Genomic DNA, 14,763 nt, shown 5'->3' with positions numbered 1-14,763 from the left:
AATCATGGATACTGGTTCTGAACTATTCCACTTAGATTCAAACTGCAAATTATTGGTCATTAACTAGTTGTAATATTCAAGTGCTTCTTTACTTCCCAGAATCAGATAGTAATTCAGAATCAGATACAGAAGGATCAGAAGAAGGAGATGATGATGAGAAAGACCAAGATGAATCAGATAGTGATACGGAAGGAGAAAAAACATCAATGAAACTGAATCAAACAACTTCCTCTGTCAAAAGCCCTTCCATCAGTCTCACAGCTCACTCAACACCTCGTAACCTCCACATAGGAAAAGCCCCAAGCTCTGCTCCTGCTGCCTTATGTTCTGAATCCCAGTCACCTGCTTTTCTTGGCACATCTTCTTCCACACTTACTTCAAGTCCACATTCTGGTACCTACAGTTTATTTTTATTAATGTAAATAGAAGTCAGATCATAGCAAAAATTTATACAGTATTCTGGAGATGAGCTCATTGAAATCAAATATTGCACTTAGATTTTAGGTTGGCTAAGAAAGGTCAGCATATATTTTCAAAGGATATAACCCATTGCCTGATCCTTTCAAAAAATTTTCTGTGCTTTCAATTTTAAGAATATAATTGATGATAGCTCTTGATTTTGAATTCTTTCTTGTTTTGTGTTATCTGTGCTTTTAGTATGTAGAATTCAGTTGACAACTGGACTTTTTGTACTTTATAAAAAGATCACTTTGGCAATTGTGTGTCTGCCAAACTTATAGCTAATATATTTCTATTAGTAACATTCTTACTCTGTTGCTAACATGCCATGACTTTTTTTTTCTATGTGCTTTTATAAATTTCTAGAAATCTTTATTAAAAATTTCTGCTTTTAACATTCCAGAACTACGCTCTTTTCTCATTCAATAACTAAAAAAATAAGATGTGTATAGGAAAATATTGTTATTGTTTTACTTATTTCCCCATCTTAGTAATTTCTAGTTTTGCTTTCACTTACCACAAATCATTGGTATCCTACTAATTTAAGGTGAATTTATGTTTGTGAAACTTAGTTTTTATCTTTTAAAAAATTACATATAATCATAATCGTATTCCTATGTTAATTAAAAGACCTAGTAATGGTTGGGTGGGGTGGTTCATGCCTGTTAAGAGATTGGGGGGGATCATGGTTCAAGGTCAGGTTCTACAAAAAATTTGTGAGAAACCATCTCATCCAATGAAAGTGTGGCATGATGGTGCACACCTGTCATTCCAGCTAAGTGAGAAATGTAGGGTCCTGGTTCAGTCTGGCCCGGGCATAAACATGAGACCCTATTTGAAAAAGAAATAAAGCACAAAGGGCTGGGACTGTGGTTCAAGTGGTAGAGCACCTGCCTAGCATGTACAAGCCTGATGTTCAAACCCTAGTATTGTGACACACACACACACACACAGAGAGACCTAGGGCTGGCAGAGTGGCTCAAATGGTAGAGTGCCTGCCCAGAATGCATGAGACCATGAGTTCAAACCCTAGCACCCCCCCCCCAAAAAAAAAAAAGACCTAGTAGTATTTTTAAGCATGGATGTTTATGTACATAGAAGTTAAATTGTCCTAAAATGCATGAGCCGGCTGTTGAAACTTTTCAACATCTGAAAAGCTATATATTTTCAAAGAAAACAACTGTAAATAGGTTTTCTCAAACTTTAATTTACTATTTCCCACCTTCTTTCACCATTCACTAATAACAAAATGAGAGGAAAGCTTTAGTGTACCTAGGATTGTATTTTGTTTAGGAAGGGAAGCTAGTGATTCTGTCATTTAGACTAAAAGGGAACAAAAACCTTGGCCTCATACAGTGTGTTTTCTTGAAAACCATCTAAAACTTATGTATGAATTTGAGAAATACACTAATAATTGATGTCATTAAAATTTATTTTTTAAAGAAAAGTTTCTAAACTGTCATCTATATAAATTAATCTTTCATATTAACTAGTTGAATTTTCTTAAAGGCACTTCCAAAAGAAGAAGAGTAACAGATGAACGTGAACTACGTATTCCTTTGGAATATGGGTATGCAAAATATGTTTTTCTCTTTTGTTTTCCTCCAGATATTTATGCATGTTTTTGATATGTGCTTGATTTCTCATTTTCTACTAATAATAAAATCAGGGAATATACTGAATAGTATTAATTAAAGCAGAAGAGCTAGAACAAAAGGCAAAGAATTTGATTGATCAGAAAACTAAATTTACCCTGATGTGTGTAGTATGCACAGCAGAGCTGGGAAGGGCTCATGGAGCCAAGTGGGAATATGACTGAGAAGAAATCAAGCACGTCATAGCAAAGAGCAAGATTGTCAGAAGTTTTTGTGTAGATAGAATTAAAGGACAGTGGACAACATTGCAATGAAAACTGAGGGACTCGAGCAGAGATTGTCAAAAATGGTTTAATTGGAACTAATACAAGTTTCAGATTGAATATACTTGAGCCCCACGAGGTACTTCCAAACTTAGTCTCCTCACTTAATATTTTTCAAATGTAAAAGTGTACATTGTCACATGTTACTAAATATGTTAAGTACTCAAAGTGATTCCAGTTACAATTTCTGAACAGTTGAATAGTTTAATGTTAATAAATTCAGTCTGATTCCTTTTGTAGATGGCTTATTTAGCTAAAAATAAAAATAACTGTAAAAGTAATCTATTTGTGTTGTATGATTAGGTTTATTTATTTTTTTGTATTTTATGCTTTCTAAAGAACATGTGCAGTTTATATTTCTTCTAATTTTAAAAGCTTTCTTAAAATTATATCATAATCCTCATTTCTGTTACATGTAGCTGGCAGAGAGAGACAAGAGTAAGAAACTTTGGAGGGCGACTTCAAGGAGAAGTAGCATATTATGCTCCATGTGGAAAGAAACTTAGGCAGTACCCTGAAGTAATAAAGGTACATACTTTTCGCCAAATAAAATACCATTAAGCACGCTCATGTAAATAAAAAGTATACTCCTTTCTCCGATAAAGTTCTTTAATACAAAATATTCTCATACGTGGATCTTACATACTTAACCTATATTGGTCTCCAGAAATCCATAGCCTCTTTAAAGAATATGCAAAACATTAGTGTCCTGAAGCTCGCTTTACATCAAAACTGGGTTGTAATTATTAAAACCTGAAGTGGAAAAATATGTGATTTTTTCAGTATCTCAGCAGAAATGGAATAATGGATATCTCAAGGGACAATTTCAGCTTCAGTGCAAAAATAAGAGTGGGTGACTTCTATGAAGCCAGAGATGGACCGCAGGTATCCAATTTTTAAAAAGTACAGTTTTTGAACCAAAAAAGTAGTACCATAACCTAAATGCAGTAAATTTCACTACAAACTAGAGCAATGCCTTTTGTAATTAATTTTCATAGATATACATATAATTTTGTAATAAATACTCACCAAAGTTTCAATTTACTATGTGACAAGGAGCAATTTACTATGTAACTAGTAACAAGGAACTTTGACAATTGATCTCTTTTTATATTTAAGTGATTTTTCCTGTCAATCTATAATTTTACAGTTTATGTAAGTATCTGCATATTATTATGAAATATAGGGAAGAACACTAATTCCCTGAAAGGTTGGATAGTTTCTTAAGAACTAATTTAAGTTGGAAAACCATGTTATAAGTCACTCCAAAAGAAGATAAATATGCTTTACTGTTTTGGAATGGCCTTGTCTATCGGGTCCTGCCATACTACATGATACATTTTCACACATTTTATAATTTGGGATGTGGGGATCCTTAAAGTTAGGTGAGCAAAATTTCTGGGGTTTACAGGAATAGGATTTTTAAATTTTATGCACATTTTTTAACATATCACTACAGCTTTTTTTTTTCCCCTGATACTGGGAATTGAATTTAAGACCTCCTGTTCATAGTTAAGTGCTCTACCACTTGAGCCATGGCCTTAGTCCTTTGCTTTTAGTTCATTTTCAGATTGAGTCTCTCACTTTTGTCAGACCAGCCTTGGCCTGTGAACCATCTATCTTTGCCTCATGAGTACCTGGGATCACAGGTGTGTGCACCACCAAACCCAGCTTGTGATAGAATCTTGATTACTTTTGCCCAGGATGGCCTCAAACTGTGACCCTCCTATCTCTTCTTCTCCAGTAACTGGGATTATAGTGATTATAGTTTACTATAGCTCACTTTGAGCTCCTTTTGAGTTTATGGATTAAATACACAACCTCACCAGTCAGCAAGAAGAATTCATTCCTTTATCTTCCCTTCAGTATTTGCTCTTGTCTTGTATTTAACTACAATTGCTTATTATTCCCCTTTATTAGCTTCATCGAAAGAGTTCCTAGTTTAGGCAGTGATGAGACCTGGATTCTTGATAATTCACAAAATAATTTTGTGATTCTGGAAAACAGAAAAATAATGGCCTATTTTCTCCCATTTCTTTATCTCTCAAAAAAAGACAAAAATAATTATGATTTTGCCTAAAAGGATTATGGCAAGGTTAAAATGAGATTATATGCATAAAAATGTTTTAGGAAGACTAGAATGTTTAGCCAACTGAAGTTGATATTTTCTTTCTTGATTGAACCTTTGTCCTGTTTGGTCCATTACTAGTCACAGAAAAAAATCTTTTCTGGCAACTAATATTTTCTTTGTAAATAGGCAGGATTTTCTATTCCATCTTACCCTATAAATTTTTTAGTGGTAGAAATGGAGGTTTATTTCAAGAGCTGAGAAGATTAAGGAAAATTTCCAAGGTCACATAGCCTCATCGAGGCACAGATATAACTAGAACTCAAAGTTCTGAAAAAGCATTTTCCATTGTTGTCTTTTTAAAGAATAATTTATGTCCAGATCCACTTATCTTGTTACTGGTAGTTCTAAAATGCCAAAATCTGAGGTGTAACTTCGTTATAGAAATATATTATGAGACTTTTAATTTTTTCATTTTTTAAACTTAAAAAAATTTGATCTACACTAAATCTATGATCATATTCTTAGAATTTTAGTGAACCTCAGTGTTATTTTATACAGTCCATATGTACTGGGTCAGATTTTAGTCAAAACAAAATACATTCAAAGTCAATAACTTTTTAGAAATTCTTTTATTTTTTGATCTTTGGTTTATGTCATCAGTTCCTTACCCATCTATTATACCAAAAATATCCTTATGGGGGGTTAAGGGGGAGGTGACCCAAATAATGTATACACATGTAAGTAAATGTAAAAATGATAAAATTTTTTTAAAATGCAGAGAAGTATTCAAAAAAAAATCCTTATAGTCTTAAATTCAGTAGGTTTTTGCTCTGAGAGGAAAGCTAATTGGTTGTTAATACATAAAGGATTTTTAGTTTTCTATCAATAGACTTAATCTATAAACCTCATTACACATAACAGAATGTTCTTTGGCATTCATTCACTTTTTATTAAACATAATCAGTATTTTTCAAACACATATTATCTTATGAAATCAATTCCAGTCATATGTGAAGCTGCCAACATTTTAGCAGAGTGCTAGAGAAAAAAATAGTAACAATTTGAGAGTACTTCTCTCAGTCAAGAACAAATTAGTAACCTGGATTCATTACAGGATATTTTTAAAGAACAGCAGTTAAAGGTAAATAATATAAAAAATTGTTTTATTTAAATTAAAAATGCATATAATTGCGAAGACATTTGTTTCTGTATACTGTGTGATTTACATATGTAAGTATATGGCTAATTAGAAATCTTTATAATTATGTAAGAATTTTCTATGAAAATTAACAAAAGTTGTATATTTCTGTTACATAACTACAATGTGAAATAATTTTTATCAGCCTATATTTTCTAGACGATGTGAAATAAAGTTTGGCTCAAAGGCGCAGTTACCAGGAAATAATAATTATCTATGTATATGGTATTTCTAACTTACACAAATTGTATAAATAATTTGAAGGCTAAGCATGTATGAAAAAGCAAAACTGCAATCTAATACAGAAGGAAATGTGTGAAAACTTTAACAATAGTTGTATGAGTTAATGGTACAGTGGATAATTTTTTCTTTTTTTTGTTTTCTACAAATTTGCATATTTCCTATTTTCTTTTGTTTTAATGGAACACTTCACATATTTGCAGGTCATCCTTGTGCAGGGACCATGCTGATCTTTCCTGGGTCATTCTAATTTTAGTGCATGTGCTGCCAAAACGAGCACTGTTTTCTGCTCTGTAAAACTTGGTTATGTTATCTTTTAAAATAATGCTTTTCCACTCTGTACTCTAAGAAAGCTAAGAATTCAGTGTTTTCTATGGAAATTGTACATAATGATTTTATATGTCTAAGTTTGAACTTTCTATTTGGTATTTGGTACCAAATGAAATCCTACATTGTAGATTCGTTAACAGTCTTAGTCACTCTCCAAATAAAATTCTTTCCTTAGGAATTTATTTTCTCCATCATATTTTTCCTTTTCTTCTTAAAACATACCATGAAATTAACCAATACAAGTTTATAAGTTTTACTTAAGACATTGCAAAAATCACATCAGTGATTTTCCAAAGTTCCATATTTTATAGATGAAATTTAGGAGATAGTAATCTGCTAAAAGGTAACACTTAAAATGAACAATAGTGATTCTTTTGTAACAATCATATTTGATTCAAGATAATTACATTTTATAAACAAAAAGGATTTGTTGAAAACAGTGATATTACAGTACAATAAGATGAAATGTATGAGACCTCAAATTTATTGAAATTTAAATTAATTGATCCTTACCAAAGGATAGCAATCCAATGATTACCTTTTAAAGTCAGAAACAAGGGCTGGTGACATGGTTCAAATAGTAGAGCTCCTACACAGCCCTGAGTTGAAGCCCCAGTACTTCTCTCCCCACCCTGAAAAAGAAAAAAGAATTCAGAAATCCTTATCTCAAGTGAATAGGGTTATAAAAGAAACAGAAATTAAACATTTGCTTACCAGTTTTTAAATTATTAGTTTTATTTAATTCAGTCCAGAATTGTGGTGAGAGATTTGTAGAATCAGCCATTCGTCAGCATCTACTGATGATTACATTTCAAACACTTCTTGGCAATATATAAAGACCTTACTATTAGGGATGAGAGATCTCATGAAACTCCAACAGTCTCTAGAAGTCCATGCTACACAAGCTGGCTACCTTCTAATGAAATTCTTTTAGCAACTCATTTGAAAAGAGTGTAAGGTAAATAGATTTTTTTAAAGATCTATTTACTTTTTAAGAACTTGTTAAATGTAATGTTTGTAATTGTTTTAATTTAATTTTATTTTTTGATTGTCAGAATAATAGAAAGTTAGGTTGAGCTGGACAGATTTTGATAAATATAAAATAGAATTATTTTTGTTTACCTAAATGTGATACTAAGGTAAAAGCTATTCACATTTCTCTTAGGAATATAAGAAAGCTTCATAGTAAATATTAATGACATTATTTTGAAATGTATGACAATCTACAATTGTACAAGTTTTTTTTTGTGGTACTGGAGTTTGAACTCTGAGCCTACACCTTGATTCTCTCCACCAGCCCTTTCTTGTGGTGGGTTTTTTTTTTTCAGATAGGGTCTTGCGAACTGTTTTCTGGGTTGGCTTCGAGCTGAGATCCTCCTGATCTCCACCTCCTGAATGACTGGGATTACACGGATGAGCCACCAACATCTGGCAGTACACATTTTTGTGAATTAAAGAACACAAAAGATTTAAGCAAAAAATTTTGAATTAAGTTCATTTTTTTCAACCAGGAAGTTTAGGCACATTTAGAATATTGAATGTCTACTGTATTCAGTCTAAAAAAGCAAAGCAAAAATATAAAGAAAAAACAAGTTAAAACTGACTCAGAAATTTTTGCTTTCTCTTTGTACTTGAGATGTAATTTTTAAGTATTCTTTTTAATGGCATAATACTCAAATGTCTGCAGTTCATTCTGAAGAGTCTTTTTCATAGTCCCTTAATAAATATTTATAAAAAATACTTACTGCCCAATGTATTTTCCCCCAAATAAAATTTCCCTAAAGATGTTTTTCCATAAAGGAAGTAGGGAACATATGTTTCACTGCAGAAATGAAGTTGAAAGCCTAAAGTTAAGACAAAACTGGTGTTAGTATGGAGACTCTATGGTACAAAAAGTAGAAAGAAGCTTATTATCCGGCAAAGTTAATACTATGTTTGTTGCCCAGCTAGAATTACTTTGTTAATAAAAAGTAAGAGGAGACTCTATAATAAGTTAGGCAACACAAAGTCTCTGCCACAATTGTAATGCTGGTAATTATTTCAAATTAAGTAAATAACAAAAGATTGGCAATCAATAACCAGAGTTCTAATTCAACTCTGCTGTTAACTGTCATACCTAGTGCAACATAGCTGTGGGCACATATGGACACTGAGAACATAAAAGATCAGTACCAGAAGTTTAAAAGTCTGGAAATTTATGTCATTGATTTACCAGGTAGGATTTTTGTGGCTAGGAGGCCAACCGTACAAGTCCTGAGTATGAAGGTAAGGAAGGAAGTATTGAAAGTCTCACTCTTAAAGGATAACCTATTGTGAGTAACTGGGGAACATAATCAACAGTGTGGAAACAATTGTATCAGACCACATCTTTATCAACTGTTTTTAATAGATGACATCCAAAAAGCTATTCTTATTCTTCACATCTTTTGAAGTGGAATTCAGAATAGCATATGGTTGGTAACAAGCTACATGACTAGGATGAGTTAAAAATCTCTAAGGCCAAAACATGTATAATATATATCATGCTCTTCCTACCTACCTCTACAAGTATAAAACAACTAAAAATGGACATAATATTAAACTATGAAAGAGGTATGAGGAAACGCAACAAAATTCTGATTTTTCTCAAATTAATTTCAATATTTTCCTAAAATACGGCATGTCAAATTATGTCAAAAATATTTGATGCCTTTGTTTTGCTAAGATTTTTCTTAGACTCCTAAGCAGGGTAATTCATCATCCTGTATTACTTAGGGAAACTGAAGCCTATGTAATTCTGTTATCTATAATGAAAATGCATACATTATCAGAGGTTTTTTGGTTTTTTTTTTTAACATCCACCCATTCCCTTTTAGGAGTGACATTCTGAAAGTTTAAACTACTAGGAAGTAAAGGATTCTAGTAGTACAAAGAGAAAGGTAGTAAAAAAACTTAACTTTGTTACTTAAGCTGTGGGATTAAGTTTACTGTATGTTACTTACCCAAAAGTCAATTTGGTAAATAATTCACTAAGTAGTGAGCCTAAAATTGTCAGAATAGATCTTAATCTAATTTAAAGCATACACCACGGCAGTTTTACTACCAGACACAGAGACTGGGATGGATATAGGTCTTGATCCAGAAAAAGAGAAGAACAGAGGGAAAGTCATCCACGACTTATATAACGTGGAACATTGAAGAAGTGCTAGACATCTCAAATATTAACTTGGAAAACCCACATTTTAATGGCATGGCATTGTAAATCCATAGTGAAATTGCTGTGTCAAAGTCTTAGTGATATTAAACCTAAAAAGAATCCTCAGTAACTGCAGATAAATCAACTTGGTAAATTGGCTTTTGGTAGACTGGTTTACTGCATTGATTTATATGCTCCTTTCCCTTCAAAACAAATAGGTTTGCAGGTATATGAAATCAAACAAAATGGATGCAGCAAAAGAATAAGACCATCTGGTTTATAAAATTGATGCATGAATGAGACTTCAGAACATAATCTATTAAAACCTAAACATGACCACTGCTAATCCACAAATTGACTCACTTTCAATAATATGTGGGAAACCCAGTTAGGCAATTCATTGTCCTCTTATAAGAAAGGTAAAAATGGACCAATTGCTCATGAAATGTGAGCTACATGTTGGAGTGTCATTTATGAAAAGTAATAAAAATTTTGGAAGACATGTTTCATAACATGTCTTTTGAATTTTTTTCTGTTAGTACGGAGGTTTGAACTCAGGACCTCACACTTGCAAGGTGCCTTACCACTTAAGCCAATCCTTTTTTTTGTGTTGGGTATTTTCAAGATAGGGTCTCACGAACTCTTTGCCTGGGATTGGCTTTGAACCACAATCCTCCTGATCTCTGCCTCCTGAGTAGCTAGGATTACAGGCGTGAGCTACTGGCACCCAGCTCTTTGAGTTTCTGATTGTACAAAACATTTAAAACCATTCATTCATTCAAAATAAATATTTTCTTTAGCACTCTGTTTAATCTTTAAGTCATAGAAATTAAAAGAACTAATTTATTTGCCAATTTTCTACATTCTGTACCTTAACTTTGTTCAGGAAGAAAACTTCATTATTGTTTCTCTTTCCATATTGCCCAGAGACTAAATTAATCACCTTTCTGGTCTATAGTCAGTCTTTCCCCTTTCATGTCCAGGCAGTCTTCAATTCCAGTCAGTTCTCTTTCCAAAAAGACCAGTGTATTTACTTTCCTTTCCATCTCTGATTTCCCAGGCCCTAACCCAGACCCTAGTATTTTTATATGGATAACTGAACAACTTCCTGTCCTAATTTATAAAATCTTCTTCCAATATATAACTACTTATAGTGTGGTTCTTGAGTCACCTACATTAAAAGTTTGAGCCTGAAGTCCTTGTTAAAAATGCTGTTCCTTTCAGGGGAGGGACTCTTTCTAGCTCACCTTTAGATAATGCAATGCCTTCTGAGGTAGCTCAGAAATTATTTAATTAGTAAGGACTACTTAAATAATACCTTATAGTCTTTTTTAAAACCTTGATCACTTTATACAATATTCTGAGATAAAATGTACAGGGTATAAATTAATAACTCTTGAAAAAGAAATTTTAATAATAGGATAAATTTAATCTTTCACAGTCTCCATCATGTTGATTGTCTATTTTCTTTCAAGTTCCCCCCATTGGTGGTACTGAGATTTGAACTCGGGGCCTAATGCCTGTTAGGCAGCTGCTCTACCACTTGAGCCACTCCACCAGCCTCTATTTTCTTTTGGTACATATATTTTAAAACTTTTTTGTGGTATTGAACCTAGGGCCTCACATTTACTAGACAAATGCTCTGTCACTTACTTGAGCTATCAAAGGTTTAAAATCCAGCACCATAGGTTTAAAATCTTCATAAGGAAATACTGTTTCCAGGAAATATATACTGATATTAAGAAAAAAAATTACCTTTTTTCCCAGTGCTAAGGATCGAACGCAGGGCCTCACATAAACTTAACTTTTTTGATATGTAATTTCTGACTCAAAAAACTAGTAGCACGTGAAACAAGGATAGAAATTATATTTCTTTTTCTCAGAAAAAGTTTACTGTGAAAAATTCTATCTGATCTTACCCACAATTATTTTGACTGTTCAATGAATTAAAGTCAGTATAAGCTTCAGATTTTCCTACTCATCCTTTTCTCATTTTCTGAAATCTATGAGTTAGAAGATCTATCTGACTCCTTAGAAATAATTTACTTTCCAGATGTCAAGGGCAAAAATGGGAGTGATAATGTCACTATAAGGTTTGTGCACCAACATAGTCCATTCCTTTTTTTATTTCCCACAAGTATATTTTCTTAGCTAAATAAAAACATACCTATGTAAAATACAGATCTGGATAAGAAAAGGTAAGTTTATAAAACCCTTTAAATCTTGGTCAAAAATTGGTTTGCCTATTAATAAGTTACTTTAAAAACTGAATGTAGATTTCTTTATTTACTTTTTATTAGTCTCTCCTACTATGTCACAAATGTCAGTTTAATATTTTTCAACTTATGGGGTACATGTCACCATAGTGCTTAAGAGCATACTAGAAAAATGAAAACCTAAGCTAAAAGCTTCCCTTGCTGGTGAACATAACTTACCCTATCATAAAACTGTTTTGAAGGGTTTCTTCTTAGTTATTTATGGCCTAAAAATGTACTTGATACAACTGTTGATATAACTTGATATATCTTTTGACTTCATATGAATTCTTAGAAATATTTTCCTTTTTTCAGAATAAATTTTGACAGTTATTTTAGCTTGAAAATTACTAGTATAGATAATATTTTTAGCAAATAAATTGTGTATACTAATTTTCTTCTAAGATAGTTCTTAATATGAACTTGGCTGTGCTTTCAAGGTTGAATGTTGTAACCAGCCATTTACTAAGTACAAGAATATCTTTATGATATTAGATAAGTACAAGTGCATGTAGTGTCAAAGTGAGACAGTCTGGAGTTTGATTCACAGTTATGTTCCTTGCTTTTTCTGGACCCCTCAAATTCAGGACCTCATCCGGAATTTTCTCAGTTGTAATGTAGGAACAATAAAAACTGTCATATGAGTGAAAATGTTGTCAAGTAAAAATGTTGTGAAGAAAGTATATACTACATAATATATACAAAGCACAATGCCTAGAAATATGGGTTTATAGCTGTTTTCCATTATGATACCAAGTAGCAGTATTTGTATTTTTACTTCTCAACAGCTGAGATAGTCATAGATTCCTGTATAAAATATAACTCAAGGGGTAGGAATGGAACTCAGTAATAGAGTGCTTGCCTAGCATGTATGAGGCACTGAGTTTGATCCCCAGCACCAAAGGAAAAGTTAAAAAGAAAAAAAGTATATATGAAATTCAAGAACTTTTGATTATTTAGGGTTGTAGAATTTTTCCCAGTGGTTCAAGAGAAATTCCTACTTTAGGATTCTTTTAAGAGAAAAAACACATTTTAAAAATTTCCTTAACACTACAGTAAGACAATTATTTTAAAAGATACCTCTCTCCTATATCTGAACACACTATTTTGTACTATAAAAAGGTAGTGTAATGCATTTATTTTGATTGACATATTCAAGATATATGAAAACCAGATTCAGACTCTAGGCACTAGCATTTTGTGGGAGGGGTATGTGTGCTCTATCAAGGATTTTAAGGGAAAATGTCAAATATATACAAAAGTTGATAGAATAACATACATCATCAGCTTTAATAATTACCATTCTGACCAAGGTGATTTTACATATACCCTCATCTACTTTTCCCCTTCCACAATTTATTAAAGCAAATCATATACATCTTACTTAATCTGTTAATGTTTTGTGACTAACAAATAAAGACTCTTGGTTTTCTATATAAGCATTATACCATTATCATACTTTAAAATATCAACTGTGGATTTCCTTACAGTGATCCTATGGAGCTGAAAAAATTCCTATAACCTAGTGGCCTTGTTGCCATAGTAACATCAAAGATCATCATAGAACCACATATTACTCTTGAGTTTGTGGTGACAAGCCTACCCTAGAAATAATATAAAAATACATAAAAGTCAATTATGTGTAGTACATAATACTTGATTGTGATAATATATGACTGTTACTGGTATGAATTGACTGTACTCAACCTTTTATTATTTTAGAGAGTACTCCTTTACTTATAAAAAATTACTGTAAAGCAGTATCCCATGTTTCACTGAAAGCAACCTCATACAACTTGGGTTTACCTTGTCCTTGATTGCATTAATTTCTCTTTTTTTTTTTCAATTTTATTTTTTATTATTTTTTTCTTTATTCATATATTCGTATGTGCATACATTGTTTCAGTCATTTCCCCCTTGCCCCTCACCCCCATTGATTTCTCTTGAACTTAATTTAATCTCATGTTATTTGGTTTATTATGTCTATAGGAGAAATAGGTTAGGTAATATTTCTTAGACCATATCCTCATCATTAAGTGACACATGACCACATGACTAATAATTTCTTGATACCATCAAATGCCAGTCATTGTTTTTGGGTTTGCGGTTTTTTCTTTTTTGTTTCTTTGGTTTGGTTTTGTTCTTTTGGAGGTTCTAGGGTTTGAACTCATGTCCTCATGCTTTCTAGGCCAGCACACTACCACGTAAGCCACTCTACCAGCTCTAAAGGGTGATGAAGTTTTAAGAACTTTTTTTTTGGGTGGGGGGAAGTGCTGGAGACTGAACCCAGGGCCTTGCACATGCCAAGCTAGCCCTCTACCACTGAACTATAGCCTCAGATCCTGCCAGTCATTGTTAAAATTTTCAGTTGCTTAATTTTTCTTAAACACTTTGTATTTGAATCAGTATACAAGTAGGGAGTGCAAATTGACATTGATATATCTTTTAAGGCTCTCTTAATCTTCCTATAGTTTGGTTTTTTTGGTTTGTTTTGTTTCGTTGAAGAAACTAGGTCATTTGTAGAATTTCCTACAGCTGGATTTTGCTATTATTTTTACCTCTTGCCCTGTCTTCTTTTAAAGTTATGATAATTAAATCTTAATCAAATCCAGGTTTGATTGGGGAAGGGTTGGCGGGGGGAGAGTAAGAGTACTTTATTACAGGTGATAGTATGAGCCTCTACTGGAAGGCTAGCATTTTTGATGATAGGTAGACCTTTTCAGTTTTTGACATATTAATTTATTAGGTATTACAAAATGCTGATATTTTGTTTTATTTATTAACTGAAAAAGAAATGTTATCTATTATTTGGGTAGCCTAATGATTTGGTTGAACTGATAAACCCACAAGAACAATCCTTAGAGAGCTCAACACACAACTAATATTTTCAACATCTGCAACTTTATACTTCATAAATAGTCATTATACTTCAGAAATAGTGATTAAGATATAGTTTATAGATCCACATACAACTCTCCAAATACACTGAACTCAGGTTTAAGTCATTTAAGTAATTCTAACAGTTTGCCAAAAGCTATGAACAATTATAAATCTTAATTTAGTTTAAAAAATAAAATCTCTAAATGTTTTTTATACTAGCTTTACAAATTTCAAAAT

General features: G+C 32.3%; 1 protein-coding gene and 1 non-coding gene across 28 annotated transcripts in view; one reads left to right on the top strand and one right to left on the bottom strand.

The window, feature by feature from the left end:
• Positions 1 to 14,763, top strand: part of Baz2b (bromodomain adjacent to zinc finger domain 2B) — a 274,349-nt gene that overhangs the window by 180,358 nt on the left and 79,228 nt on the right. For 19 of the 27 annotated variants that reach the window (XM_074070911.1, XM_074070908.1, XM_074070907.1 and 16 more), the window contains 4 exons: positions 100 to 393; positions 1,969 to 2,029; positions 2,797 to 2,905; positions 3,161 to 3,262. In XM_074070911.1, the coding sequence (XP_073927012.1) occupies positions 100 to 393; positions 1,969 to 2,029; positions 2,797 to 2,905; positions 3,161 to 3,262 (566 nt within the window). The remainder of the gene's footprint in view (positions 1 to 99; positions 394 to 1,968; positions 2,030 to 2,796; positions 2,906 to 3,160; positions 3,263 to 14,763) is intronic. The other 8 variants (XM_074070914.1, XM_074070913.1, XM_074070910.1 and 5 more) reach the window with 2 other exon arrangements.
• Positions 6,060 to 6,166, bottom strand: LOC141422844 (U6 spliceosomal RNA). Its single transcript, XR_012447562.1, has one exon. It is a non-coding gene; the product is annotated as a U6 spliceosomal RNA (small nuclear RNA).

Source organism: Castor canadensis, chromosome 4 (assembly GCF_047511655.1).
Source record: "Castor canadensis chromosome 4, mCasCan1.hap1v2, whole genome shotgun sequence".
Taxonomy (NCBI): Eukaryota; Metazoa; Chordata; class Mammalia; order Rodentia; family Castoridae; genus Castor; species Castor canadensis.
This window is presented reverse-complemented; position numbering and strand designations above follow the sequence as displayed.